Source organism: Aedes albopictus, chromosome 2 (assembly GCF_035046485.1).
Source record: "Aedes albopictus strain Foshan chromosome 2, AalbF5, whole genome shotgun sequence".
In the NCBI taxonomy this organism is placed as follows: Eukaryota; Metazoa; Arthropoda; class Insecta; order Diptera; family Culicidae; genus Aedes; species Aedes albopictus.
Genome location: NC_085137.1, coordinates 140,666,078 through 140,680,767, shown reverse-complemented (window position 1 = coordinate 140,680,767; position 14,690 = coordinate 140,666,078). Strand labels below are relative to the sequence as shown.

At 38.9% G+C, this 14,690-nt stretch overlaps 2 protein-coding genes across 4 annotated transcripts in view; both read left to right on the top strand.

Annotated features, from left to right (window-relative positions):
* The window catches only part of LOC109410204 (angiopoietin-2), an 842,481-nt gene that overhangs the window by 220,218 nt on the left and 607,573 nt on the right, over positions 1-14,690 (top strand). The window lies entirely within an intron of this gene.
* Positions 360-4,268, top strand: LOC115263019 (putative serine protease 42). The gene is made up of 3 exons (XM_029865953.2): positions 360-2,044; positions 2,105-2,243; positions 2,449-4,268. Exons 1-3 carry the CDS (start codon positions 1,996-1,998, stop codon positions 3,116-3,118), a joined length of 858 nt encoding a protein of 285 aa, XP_029721813.2. The 5' UTR covers positions 360-1,995; the 3' UTR covers positions 3,119-4,268.

The following is a 14,690-nucleotide window of genomic DNA, read 5'->3' as shown; positions in this document are numbered from 1 at the left end:
ATAGAGGGTTGGATAGAGGGTTGGATAGAGGGTTAGGGTAGAGGGTTAGGGTAGAGGGTAGGGTAAAAGATAGGGTAGTTGGTTAGGGTAGAGGGTTGGGGTAGAGGGTGGGGTAGAAGGTGGGGTAGTAGATAAGGATAGAAGGTAGGGTAAAAGGTAGGGTAGAGGGTTAGATTAAAGGGTAGGGTAGAAGGTAGGGTAGAGGGTTAGGGTAGAGGGTAGGGTGGAGGGTAGGGTCGAGGAATAGGATAGAGGGTAGGGTTGTGGGTACGGTAGAAGGTTAGGGTAAACGGTAGGGTAGAGGGTAGGTTAGTTGACTACGGTAGAAGGAACCATAGTCGTAGATTCCGAAAAACTTTTTCATTTCGTCGTCACACTTGCGATTCTTGAGATATTCAGGTGGCCTGTGACCATAGATTGGAAATCACTGATTTTACAACATATTTATTTAAGAGATACTGATCCTTGAGATGATCAATACGTTAAACATTTTCTCTTTTTCCTAGCCCTTTCGGTTTTCGAGCAAGGATGTTTTCGATCACCTGGCAATCATTTGACTCATTTATCCACAGCTCAGTTCAGAAGCATAATATTGAAATGTGGTGTTGGGCAAACTTGTAGAAAAGTGTTTTTCCTACAATTATCGCCAAGGACGCGATATCCTAACTCTCATATATACGGCGTGAGAGCGCTAGTACCACCTACTCATACTAAACGATCGAAAAATCCGATCGTTTAGTATGAGTAGGTGGTACTAACACTTTTACGCAGTCAATATAAGAGTTAGAATATGGCGTCCTTGATGATAATTGTAGGAAAAACAATAATCTACAAGTTTGTCGAACATCACATTTTAATATTAGGCTTCTGAACTGAGTTATAGACAAATGAGTCAAATGATTGCCAGATGATCGAAAACATCCTTGTTTTTGAGATATTCACGTGGCCTGTGACCATAGATTGGAAACCACTGATTTTTCAACATATTTATATCAGAGATACTGATCCTTGAGATGATAAATCCGTTAATCATTTGCTCTTCTCCCTGGCACTTTCGGTTCTTGAGCTATTCACGTGGCCCGTGAGCATAGATTGGGAACCACTGATCTTTAAAATTTAATTACATAGTGATAAGTACATAGTATGTACTACATACTCCCTGAAGTGCAGAATGCGAAAAACCTTTCCACATTATCCTCACACCTATGATTCTTGAAACATTCGCATGGCCAATGACCGCAGGTTGGGCAAAACTGCAAAATTATTGATTGTAACTAAATAACTTAACCTTTTCACAGGTTTGGAACTTTGTGATTTCGATCTTCACAAACTAATTATAAAATAGAAAAAAACACTCGCACTACGCACTAATTCCCAAATTGCGCTCCCCCCAAGCTACGCTCCCCCAATTTACGCTCCCCCCGTTTTGAGCGTAAATTGGGATTATAGTGTAGTTTACCTAAAAAACGGAATGTTTATCACGGCCATCTGTACATCATCGTGAAATCTATGCGCCATCCAATTTTGATCGGCATTGGGAAAACTGCGTGAATACGCACGTACATCCCAAGGTCAAGTTCAATTGATTTGATTAGATCGGCGATCGTTTACAATCTTATAGAGGCAACCTGCTATGGCAAGTCCACTCGCGCCGTGATTTTGTCTGCCTGCGTGGTGCGAAGGCGGCGGCAGCGGTACTGCTCGCGTAAAGCCCGTTATTAATGGGCCGTGCTGACACTTTGAACTCCCTGTTTGCAAGGTAGGAAGCAAACGCATGCTCGTCGTTTAGACTATTTAAGGGTCGACTATTGTCGCGTTCGTCGTGCCTCAAAACTCTCTAACATGTCTGACTGTCTATTTTGCATTGAACCGAGTCGTCGTCCAGACGTTGTCATCCCGAGGGAGAGGATCAGTGCGATCAGTTGCTGAAGAGATTTCAAGTTAAGCTAAGCATAATTGAGTTTTGTTCGACGTTCGGCGACGCGGTATATTACTATGCGTTTCCTAGTTGGCTTAGGGAGCTTACTGGTGCTTTCCATCGGAGGTTTGTGGCAGGGATTATGATCGAACTGGGTTGTGATTCAAAGTGTATCATCTGTTTCAGCGGAACCAATGTGGTCATTGGCCTCGTCTAGCGATGTGAGGGCTCCATTCGTGGTCAGCTTGGAGAATGAGGGAGGACAGTTCTGCTCCGGAACAGTGGTGACGAATAACTGGATTCTCACGGCTGCCAGTTGTGTTTGGTAATGAGAAAAAGAATTATTCTAAAATAAAATCTACATCAAGATTCACGCCAGAAATGCACTTGAAAATGATTTTAAGTTCTTCAGAAACAAGTTGAAATTGGTCCATCTCCATTTGTTACAGTTCCAAGCGCACTTCCTTATGCCTAATTGAACAATCAGTGAGTATTAAATGAAAATTGCGAATCATTTCATTTCCGAACAGGAACAAACGAGCAAAAACGGTATCTATCGGCATTCAACCACTTGAAGCCGAAACAGGTGGCTATCATCGTAGGGCTCACAGAATCTACGTCCACCCGGATTACTCAGAGCAATCGCCTGCTTCGAATATAGCACTGATTAAACTCAAACGTCCGATCGAGTGGAATGGCAACATTGTGGTGATGAGACTTCTAAACAACAGCGTCGATCTGCAGAAGATGACCCGTTGCCCGATGGTTGGTTGGGACAGGAATCAAATTACTCCCAATCTTTTGAAGCCGGTTGACCTGCTGCCCAGTAACAAGTGCTCAGACAAACCAGCCCAAAGTCTCTGTTTTAATAAGACCAACGACGATCAGCTGTGTCATTTCAACGAAGGCAGTCCCGTACTCTGTCTTCATGAGGAGAAGTTTGTCCAAGTAGGATTTTTGTCCAGCAGGAAGGGCTGCGACAGCGGGAATTCTACCATTGGGATCCGTAGTGTGGTGTACTTCAACGAGTGGATTTTGGAAGTAATTCAGCATAAGAATCTAGTGATGGATTTGAAAAATGAAATCGGATACCTTAGGAGGCTTTCGAGATTCAATTGGCTGATATTGGCCGTTTTGGTTTTTGTGGCAAGTGTAGTGATGATCATACAGGTTCTTAGAGCGATGTTTCGACTGGTATGAATACTTTTGTGTGCAGAATGGAAATTGTTTCAAATTAATCAATAAACTACATTACTGAGGAAATAGTTGAACTTTATTTTCGAAATATTTGATAGTGGGGTAAAAAATGTGACAATATTTTTTGAGAGAAATTCATTCAATCTATTACTTATTTTGATTTTGGATTGTTGTACATTGCCGAAACATTTGGATGAATTCTGAACGGTCGTTCTAGAGGTTTTAGACTGCAAAGCCAAGCTCTCACCAATCGTTATTACCACAACAGTCAAACTCTCGAACACCCAAAAGTTGTTGGGTATATCAAGGTTTTACAGATGCTGAGTAATTAATAACTCAGAAAAATAATGTTGCAATAAGGAGCAAAATATTACAATCTGGACATGATTATAAACAGAAGATGAATAATATCCAATCTTCGAAATATGCAGTAAATACGCTATCGTTTGTTCCTTTGAAAACCTTCAATGCCGTGATCTGGCAAAGGGAGTTTTCCTACGTAATCTCCTTGATTATTTTCATATCGGGCTTGGTGATCTAGTGGCTACCGCTACTGATTCGTATGCAGAAGGTCATGGATTCAATCCCTGGCCCGTCCCTTTCATCCTACTCTCTCTCCTGGCCCGTCCCTTTACTCTCTCTCTCACTTCTCTACATATACAACTCATGTATATTCATATGTTCATAGCCAACGCTAGAACCAGGAACGAATTGCAAAAAAAAAACCGTTTCCCTTCCTTCACAGCACAGTGTATATAATAACGCTTACAAGTAATGCAACCATAGCGAACTGTGCCGCTTGACCTTCACTCACACCACACAATCTATCACCTTATGAACACTATAAATATCCCCTATCCATGGATCGCATCACCGACCCAACGGTGACTCCCAGATCTTCCATTCTTTCCGTCTAACAAATACCCCAGTCCGTGATGGTTGTGGGGATGCAGAGGTGCTCTCGGTCTTTAGTAGTAACAACCAGCACACTCTACTAACATTCCTTTCCCTTCCCAACTGATTATAAGGACGTGGCCGGCGCCGTTATTGATCAAAAATGTTTGAGCTGCCTAAATTGCACTTTGAGAATAAGTGGAGTGTCCCAGCCCTTATTCATTTGGATCCCAGTGCAATAGAGCTTGCTGACGTTTATTCACCTCTCTCTTTCAAACTTGCAGGCGGGATAGGATTTGTTTTCATCGGGAAACCTTTCCTGATGACAACAAATCCTATTCCGCCTGCATGTTTGAAAGAGAAAGGTGAACAAACGTCAGCAAGCTCCATTGGTACCAGCTCAGATCAATCAAGGAGGAGCAACCATTGCAACGCATTGCATACCTGATCAGATTTGATCGTATATTGATCGTAATTGATCGTAATCTACGTGATTATTTTCTTATTTTTTCCAGTGATTCTAATTTATGACTAGTTGAGGACTTCTTTTTCACAACGTAATTACAACAATCAAAGAGAGTTTTATCTCACTCATAGTTTGACACCCACTGCTCAACGCAAAACCAGCTAGTCATTTGTTACATGCTAAATTGTCGAACGTTTTTGTCGCTGTAGTCGCCTGCTTTTGCTTCAATCGGTGGCGGAGCAACAACGAGGTGCGGCTCTTCACCGTACGCTTCTTTTAGTTTGAGGCGTATTTCAGCCGGTGGTGTTATTGATTTTTCTAGTTCACACACTACTGCCTGACTGACTGACTCAACGTAACGCGCTTAATTATACACTAATTAGGTATCTTTCCACTCTTCTTTTCTTGCAGGTACACGCTAAGAAAAAGTTACTCTAAAATGAGTAAGATTCACACAAAACGGAGCTAAACTGGAACAGCTCAAAAAATGAGTAAATTGCATTTCCATCGATAGCGCTGGCCCAAGTGCAAGAATCAAAACAGTTTAAACCGTATAATATTCTTCACATCAGCAAGAATATTATACAACTTAAACTGATGAGATTTTCGCACTTGGGCCGGCGCTATCGCTGGAAATAAAATTTACTCAATTTTGAGTTGTCCCACTTTAGCTCCAAAATGAGTGAATTTTCTGGCCGTGTATGTGACGCGGACCCGGTATCATCATCATCATCACCAGTTGGTGCAGTGTGAAATGAGACTATACCTACTTTATTCAATGGATCGTGGTCATGGATGAGTATGAGCACCTGCCCGCCCGTCAGGAGAAATTGTACGATCCATTGTTGAAGATCTGGTTTTGGATTAGGTAGTTGAGGAGATGCGACGATGTTATTGTTTGGATGGGATAACTTCAGAGAGCGTGGTTTGTCACTTTGCTGTTTGAATGTTACGTGAGATGCAGTTATGTGAACCGTATTGCTAGTGAATCGACATGGAACCTAATTGGAACGATTGATCGAAACCAGCCCTAGTAGGTATGTGCGCTTTGAAAGCGGTGAAGCAATTAACCTGGAAAAAAGGTTTTTCAAATCTTTTTCAGGAAGTGGATTTTTCGATACATTTCAAAAGTCTAGTTTCCCCCTCTACAATGCCACCTACCATGTTTTTCATGCTTCCAATGTAAGCTGATTTATTTATTGTTATATGTATTCACAAGATGTTTGGCCCTAAGCTTGTTCATCTCATTTAGAGGCTACCCTGAAAATTCAAAAAGGCATGGTCATGTGAACTATCTTTAATTTCTACAAAGATTGTTTTCCAGTAATCTTTAAAAACATTCGTATGCGAATTTCTTCCAAAGGTTCCGTTCCCTTTCACATATTTTTCATGAATTGTGTTTATTACTGTTACATATAATGGTTCTTGTATTAATTCATGGACACATTTAGGGCCTCCACCGGAAATTTGACTAATATTGTTGTCAACATTTCTAGGGATATTGAAAAAAACTATGCACGTTTGCTTCATAAGCAGATGGTCATGGGTTCGATCCCAGCCCCGGCACTTTCGTCAGTTGCTCTTTCCCCCTGAGAGCAGCTGACACTGACCCTCTTCTGAGCCCATGGCTCAAATGAACCCGGATACTTGGACGTCGGCTAACGGCAACCCATAAGGGACCATTCATAAACCACGTAGACCAAAATTTGGTCATCTCAGACCCCTCCCCCTCCCCCCTCGTAGACCTTTGTTCATACAAAAATTTTGAAATTTGTATGAAGCGTAGACCTTGGACGTCTAAAGAGGAAGTGATAAGAAAGTAAGAAGAGGGTATAAGATACCTTATACCCTTGAAAAATGTCTTCTTCTGAGTGTTGCTGCAGTAACTCCGTCAGTAGTTCCTATCCTAGTTTTCTGAGGAACTACTTCAAACATTGTATGAAAATTGCCTTCTAGAATTACACTTTGTTCTACAAATCGAAATCAGACTGTGATGGTATACATACAAAACTTTAGAGATTTAGCAGTCTTAAAGGTAATTAAAATCGAGTTGCTTGAAACTTTACCGACGTTTCAATTCGCTTGGGAAGTTTTTAACTGTAACACTAATCTTAACAAGGAAGCACTAAGAAATAGAACCCTTGAAAATGAACCGAAATAGATCGAAACGTCGGGATGATTTAAAAAGTTTTAATCCCTTCAAAACTGCTTAGCCGTTTCGCGAAGATTTTATTTTCAGTTTATCAATTATTTTTTAAAGTTGCACAAAAATAATTTCGTATGAGTCAAAATCACAAAACTACTACTAGATCGAGGCTTTATAAATTTAAAGCATTAAGTCCCGAATGAAACGACAGAAGACAGCCAAGGGAACGGCATCCTATTTTTTCTCTATGAAGTTTGACAGGTTTGATTATGTCTTCTTACATTAAGCATAAATTTATAATCCAGTCAAAATGTTCACCAAAACAATCGTGAAAGTGGAATGTTTACCTTTTTACGAGGGGTATCGGGTCAAAACCTATATTTCAGATTAGATTTCATGAACGTGTTGAATATGAATAAGCGGAATAAATTAATAATTGTGAATTTTAGAGTGGCGGTATTTTCCTATGGTATACTATTTATTTTTTTGTAAAAAGTCACACAACACTTCTTTTCTCAAACTTTCTTTGCCAAGGTGCGTTTTTCTTCATTTGCTCCCGCTGCTGTATTGAGCGAATGTTAGTATTGGTGAGCTCTGGTTGCGTACGATAAGCGGCAACAAAATTACTGTAGCAGCCCCGTGAAGACAGCGGAAGAAGCGGCCGCTTATTAATACCCAAGCAACACACATGTTTACGAAACTTTCACGGCAGCACATGTAAGGGATACGCAGTAAGTCACAGTGACTTCTGTGCAACCCTTGCATGCGCTGCCGTGACTGTTTTGTAACCATGTGTGTTGCTTGGGTACATACATGTCAGCATGACAGCTCAAGCAGTCAAAGAACGAAAAAAAAACTACATCTGATTGACAACTATGTTATGAGTCAGAACATTTGTATTTATCAAAAAAAGCGGAACACTACAGTATGCGGCAGGAAAAAATGCGAAAGTGTTTTTCAACTTCAAACCTCATTTTCGTCCATTTGACATTAACCAATCTATGTTTCAACGTTCCATGATCTATAATATGCTAGTTTTCTGAAAAGTTAATTAAAAAATTTCCCATTTTGGTCACTAACCTTTACAGGGCGGCGCCTGAAGATGAAGACAACCAGAATTTTCAAACCGCAGAAAATCGCACAGGTCGCTAAATTTCGCATCTGATAAAACAAAATTTTTGATTTTCTCTACAATATCATCAAATATATATACTTATTTCATCTGGTATGTGAAACTACATGGCTCTGGATCAGTGTGGTCTGGTTGTTCATCAAATTTGTGATAATTTTGATACTGTTATAGTCATTTTGTTTAATGACCATTGGGCGCGCAGTTTATTGATATCCGCTTATTAGGCCTACATTATCACATGTTAAACATCAAATATGTTCATTTTTATTTTTCAGTGCTAGAATATAGACATTGACTGATACACTGTCATGAAAAAATAGTCATATATATCCCATATTTAGCGTGTAATAGTGCCTTGAACTTTTCGCATTTTTTCCTGCCGCACCCTGTACAAATGCATCGCGCCTCCCACGTGAGGTGACATGCAACGAGTAACTTGGAATAAACCCCTACAAATGCGATATTTTATATTTCGTATCGCACCCACGATGGAAATGCTACAAATAAAATAAGTCTGAACATTAGCATCATGTTCCACGCTGGGTGACACAAAAAATACTGCGTGCGTCTCATATTTTTTATTTTTTTTATTTTTCATGCATAACGAAATCGGTATGGAAGCACAAAAATCTGTATAGTACAGATAAATCTGTATACATGGCATCCCTGATCTATGCTTCTCTGACGTCAAGGCATGACTTCGCTTAGGTCATCACATTTTCCTAGGAATAATTGTGCGAGACCTTTTTATTGACACATGATAGCATATGAGTTTATGTAGTGCACAGAGGTTCCACAAAGGTAAAACATGTGATTACAGTTTATCTACAGCTCAATGTACTCAAGGCCTGATTTCAGCCAGGCCATCCCGGGTACTCAAGAATCTAGTCGAAGCTTTTACTTACTCCTGTTCGATGTAGTATTGGTTTCTGGAGCTAATCGTTGTTTTCCGCATGCAAATAGGTCTAATTGTAGTCCATCTACGGTTCTCTGTAGTCAAGGCATGACTTCAATCAGATTGTCCAAAATTTCTACAGTTCGTTGACATCACAAACATTATACATGGTGATTATTTTGAGTGTTCATGTTATGAAAGGACGAATTTGGACACTTAGTTCGAGATATTCAGGAAATATTAACAGTACTACAAGGACAACACATGTTCTATTGATGTCTCCGATTACCTATGGGGTCAATAAGGGAATAATATCTCGTGTTTAATTTCATTTGAAAATAACAAACGCAAATGTAGACTTGGATGGTTCAGAAATGTTGAATATCTCAAGAACGCAAAAGAAAGCTATAGAAAAATCTCAAATTCGATCCTGTTGCAACATTAACTATCATTAAGCAACGGAATGTGCAAACTCCCATTGAAATACTTCGTTAAGAAGAAAGTTATGAAGGTGCAAATCGTACTTGGCCATTTTTTCCCGACTTGACCCAGTGAGCCCACCGGCCTTACTCCGTCCAGACGTGCAAGAAAATGTTGATCCCGTATATTTCCAAAACTAAAGTGTTATGCGAGCTTGTGTTCAAAATTTGGTTAAATTCTGTTGAGAAATGGGTTGTTGGCGATTCATTGAAGTTTTATTTTTTACCTGGGGTCTAACGGGTTAAAATCAACTTACCCGCTATTACCCACGAAGGTTTCCACCCTCAAGTGATAGTAAAAAGTCTAATCTTTGTACTGCCGACTGAGCCGACTGCGGCATTTATTTATAGTTACTTAAGATGAAATTTGACCAAAAAATATGATAAATTTTGTATTGAGATATACTGACTTCACATCTTCGAAAGAGATGTGTATTTTGATGTCCCGAACAAGTTTGTAGAAGATCACTAAACTATAGGAATTTATATGTTGAAGTTACGCTGAAAAAACTAGTTTTAGGGGTAATTCACACAAAACACACCATATCTCGAAAACCGTAAGAGGTGGAGCTTTGAGATGTTCTACGAAATATTTTCTCTTATTATGGGCTCATAATTTGCTAAAAAATTTAACCTCTATTTTTTTTTTGTAAAATAAAGTTTTTATCTTACTTCTAGGGGGACTAATCATCAATGACATTTTATCAAAAGACACCTTTTAACATGCTGAAATACTTTATAGAACACACCGAACCTCTAAATCTAACAAAAAAAAAGATATTTAATTTTGATCGCAAAATCATCGATTTCGAACACTGTGGGGTGTGGGTGTGGGATTCCAAGAGGTTTCAGCGGGGTACCAGGAGATCTTAGGGGGTGTTCGGGGGTTTTCGAAAGCATTGCAGAGAATTTCAGAGGATTTTCGACGGGCTTTGCAGGTACGTTTTCGGAGGTTTCCGAAGGTCTCACGTGCGTTACGTGAGGTCCGAGTGGGTCCCAAAGGGGGTTTCGGAGGCATTTCAGGAAATCCCAGAGCATTTTAGGCTAGTTTCAGTGGCATTGCGGAGGCGTTTTTTGGGGTTTCGGAGCCTCTCCGTTGCGTTGGATAGGGTTCGAGGGGGTTTCATGGGGATTCGGGAAACGCCCCTGAAATGCCCTTTGATTTGAAGGTGTTCTTGAAACCCCCTGATACGAACCTGACCTAAAATGCCTCGAAACGCTCCTGAAATCTCCGTAACCCCATTAAAACGCCCTTAAAATCATCATAATCAATTTGAAGTGCCTCTGAAACTACTTTGGACGCCTTCAATAGGCTCTAGAAATCCTTTGAAACGCCCCTGAAATGCCAATAAAACATCAAGGAACTCCCTTAAAATGTTCCTGATATCTCCTGAACTGGCTCTGAAATGCCTTGAAACGCCCCTTAAAGCCCCTTTCAACGTTCCTGAAACCCTCTCAATACTTTTGAAATGTCCTGAAAAACGACAACAAAATCTGACAGAACGCCCTTGAAAGACTCCATAAATCCCATGAATGAACCCCCTGAAACGCCCCTTAAGCCTTTTGGATCCCCTTTTCTTGGGCTCTCTGATAACTTTTTGGAAACCCCATTAGCCCCTCCTCAAATTTCCAGGAGCAAGATCTATTCTTGCAAGCAGATCATAAATTTCCTTCTTTTTATGTCTTTTTTTCGAATGATTGAGAGTTTTGTGGAGGTATTCCTTGAGAAATCTAAAAAAAATTTAAAAATGTGTTCAAAAAACGCTGCAGAAATTAGGGTGCAGGATTTTTTGAAGTATTTCTTGGAAGAACTTCTAGAGATACTTCTGATGGAATTCTCAGATGAATTTTAATACTATACTTTTGTACAGAAAATCCCTGAACTATTTATTACCTGTAGGAATTTCTGAAGGATACCTGTACAAACAAAAAAAAAATGTTTACAGATCAACAAAAGAAATGCAAAAAAAACCTGGAAGAACTGATGAATCCTCTGAAGGTATTCATAGAAAAAAATATTGAAATATACCTTGAATAAGCTGAGGAATAGGTTCTGGAATAATTTCTGCAGGAATTGATGAAAAACAAATCCGAGTGGAACTTCAATAAATCCTAAGCAATTCTTGGAGGAATATTTGGAAGAACTGTTTAAAAAATCTTGCAGGAACTTCTTATGAGGTATTTTTAAATGAATTTCTAAATAAATGTCTGAGAAAATCCATGAATAAATGGAGTAAAACCTAAAGAAACTTCGAAGAAATCAAAGCAAACATTTTTGAAAAAGTTTTTAGAAAATTTTCTGAGTTTCTTAAGGGAAATTCCCTTTGAATGAATCTCCAAATCTCTGCGAAAAAAATCCTGGAATTGCATCTTTGGAATAAATAGAAACGTTTGGCGGAATTTCTGGAAAAACGTCTGGAGAAATATCTAGAACACTTTTTAGGAAATATTTAAAAGATTTTTTGGAGAAATTCCATAGAAAACCTCCTGGAGACAATTTTTACAATATTTCTGGAGGTATCTCTTCAGAAATATTTGAAGAAATACATGAGGGAATACATGCATGAAATTATGTAGCGGTCCTTGAGGGAGTTGGCTATAGAATGCCTTAAGGAATCCCAGAAGGAATTTCTGAGGAAATCCGTAGATCAGTTTTAAGATAAATTTTTTGAGAATTTTTTGAGAAACTCCTGAAAAATTTCATATTTCAAGAGGAATTCTCGAAAGAATCTCTCGAGGATACCTGTAGAATATTTTCAGAAAAAAATACATGGACAGGAATGTATTCTAAAAGTATCCCTGGAGGATTCTTGCTGAAATCCTGCATAAATCTACTTTCTGTAAAAAATCCAGAGAAAAAATATAAGGAATTCTCAAAGGAATTTCTGGCAGCATCCCTGGAAGTTATCGTGGTGATTTTTTTTAAAGGAATTTTGAGTAAAATTTTGTTGAACTTTGAAAAGGAATTCCTGCAAGAACATCACTTCTGCGATAATTACAGGAAATTTTCGTGAAATAATAATGCATGCGAGGGTTTCCCGGAATAATTCGTGATTAAGTGCAACATTGAAGTCATTTTCTTGGGGGCGTACCAGTACAAGAGAATCCTTGGTGAAAGCTCTTGGGGATACCTGAAGAAATCTACGAAATAATTCTTGAAACACATCCTGGAAGAACTTCTTGAGGTGTCTCTAGAGGAAATCCTGGCTGGAGCAAATCTGAAAGAAATCCCAGATAAATCCCTCGGGACATCTCTGGGGAAATCCATAAAGGAATTGATAGGATACCTACATAATCCTTGGTGAAATTCATAGAGGAATCCCTGAATGAACTCTTTTCTGAATTCCTGGTGGAATCCTGTAGGAATTTGTATAGGAATTCCTGAAGAAATCATTGATGAATTTATGAGAAAATTCTGAAATGGATTAATACTCTAAAAATATCTATAAAATTAATATAAGAGTCCTAGCTGGAATTACTTAAAATATCCCACAAGAAATCTCTTGAGCAAAAGTTTCTGCAAAAATCTTGACACTAATTTCTAGAGCAATTCTAAGAGGAATCCCTGTTGGCATTTCTGGAAAGAAGCGCTACCTGCTGACAAGATGTCTTACTTATCAGAACACGTAAACGTCAAACACCTTGAACATCTTTGCTGTAAATATAAAGATTTTCCGGGAATATCTCTCAAAGAACACATAAAAGAAAAAAAAAACATTTTCAAATATTAAAACAAATATGAAATGTTTAAACAGGAATCACAAAATGGGTGAAAAAAATAATTGATAAAATCTGATCACCACTGGATTTCGAGGCCCTTATATTAACAGGTGTGAATTCCATAACCGCGAATCATTAATTCGCCACTTATCTTGTATAGATCTGAAGAAATACACTCCATTGAGTTCTTAGAATACATAGCAAACCCGGTTGACTCGAAGTTTTTTCCAACAAGTTTAACTTCAAAACAGGTTTAAATAGTGATATGATGACTTAGATGGGGTTATTGAGTGTTTGGGTTGGAGCATGGTCTGTAGCATGCTGCAACCCAAACTCTCAATAATCTCATCTAAGTCACAGCCAGTCAAGATCACAGATACTATAGCCAAATCCGCCACAAGTCCGCAGCTATTATTTAGCGTAATTTAGAGCACACGCACCGTCGTCGTCGGTTGTCGTCATCAGCATTACTTCAGGTCAGCCCAACCAAGATCGCAACCTAGCAAGAACATTGAAACCTTTAGGCTTCTTGGCTTTTTTAAGTAAGTAAGTAGCCTGCTTCCAATACCTTCACCACCGCACTGACGCGAACGGATGTTTGCGACGACGACGACAACAGGGGGAGTGGTTGACGGTTTTGCACACGACCCCGGCAGATCACTGCCCGTGTGCGCGCAGTTCTAGTGGCACGGCGGCCTAATCAACACTTTGGGTCCAGTTGAGCTGCCGTTGAAAATCGTGCTTCTCGCCGTCGCGCCGTGGTGTGGTAGCTATTTAGGGTAAATACGTTCGAAAGCAGAAGTGTCACAGCCAGCACAGTAGTCCGAGTAGGTACGAGAGGCGATGCCCAATGGGCATCAAGGTGTACCTTAGAGGTACGGTGCGGCGTTGAGAGGAGAGCTTTTGTCAGGCAACTACAGGGGATAGACAAAATGATCGGGACAAGTAAAATTTTCACTTTTCAAAAAATGTTCAACTAGCGGTAACTTTTCGAAAAGTGCATCGAATATTCTCAAATTTTTACTGTAAGTTCATCAACTAGTTGTCCATCAGTGGTCCAAATTTGGAAAAGATAGGGCCATGCTCCACGAAGTTATAAAGATTCTTGAAAAAGATAAAATTATCCGATAGCCAACTTTGAGCTGTTATATCTCCGGATTTAATGAACCGATTGCAATGAAATTTTGACCATTCACGACTTATATAATTAACTCTGGAAAACATTTAACTTGACTTAAAATTTTTAACAAGAGAAAAAGTTATAGCGATTTTATTTTTTTCACGACTTTTTAGCAAATTGGTCTATTTTTAGTATGTATTTTATTACTTTTTCAATTCATTGGAGGCTATGTTGTTACTTTCCTTCAAAACACATTTACATATGAGTCAATAAGAGGGAAATTAAATGAACTATAATTTGCATTTAGAATATTGAAACGATGTTGAAGTTTTGGATAATTTGATGTTTTATTAGAAAAGTAATCCAATCGTTATAATTTTCTTCCGTGTTAAAAATTTTAAGTTAAGCCAACGGTTTTTTATAGCTCATTATATAAGTCATAAATGGTCAAAATTTCATTGCATTCGGTTCATTGAATCCGGAGATATAACAGCACAAAGTTAGCTATCGAATAATTTTACCTTTTCCAAGAATCTTTATAACTTCGTGGAGAATGGCCCGATCTTTACCAAATTTTGACCACTGATATACTACTAGTTGATAAGCTTACAGTAAAAATTTGAGAATAATTTATGCACTTTTCGGAAAGGGACAGCTAGTTGAACATTTTTTTGAAAAGTGAAAATTTTGCCTGTCCCGATCATTTTGTCTATCCCCTGTATG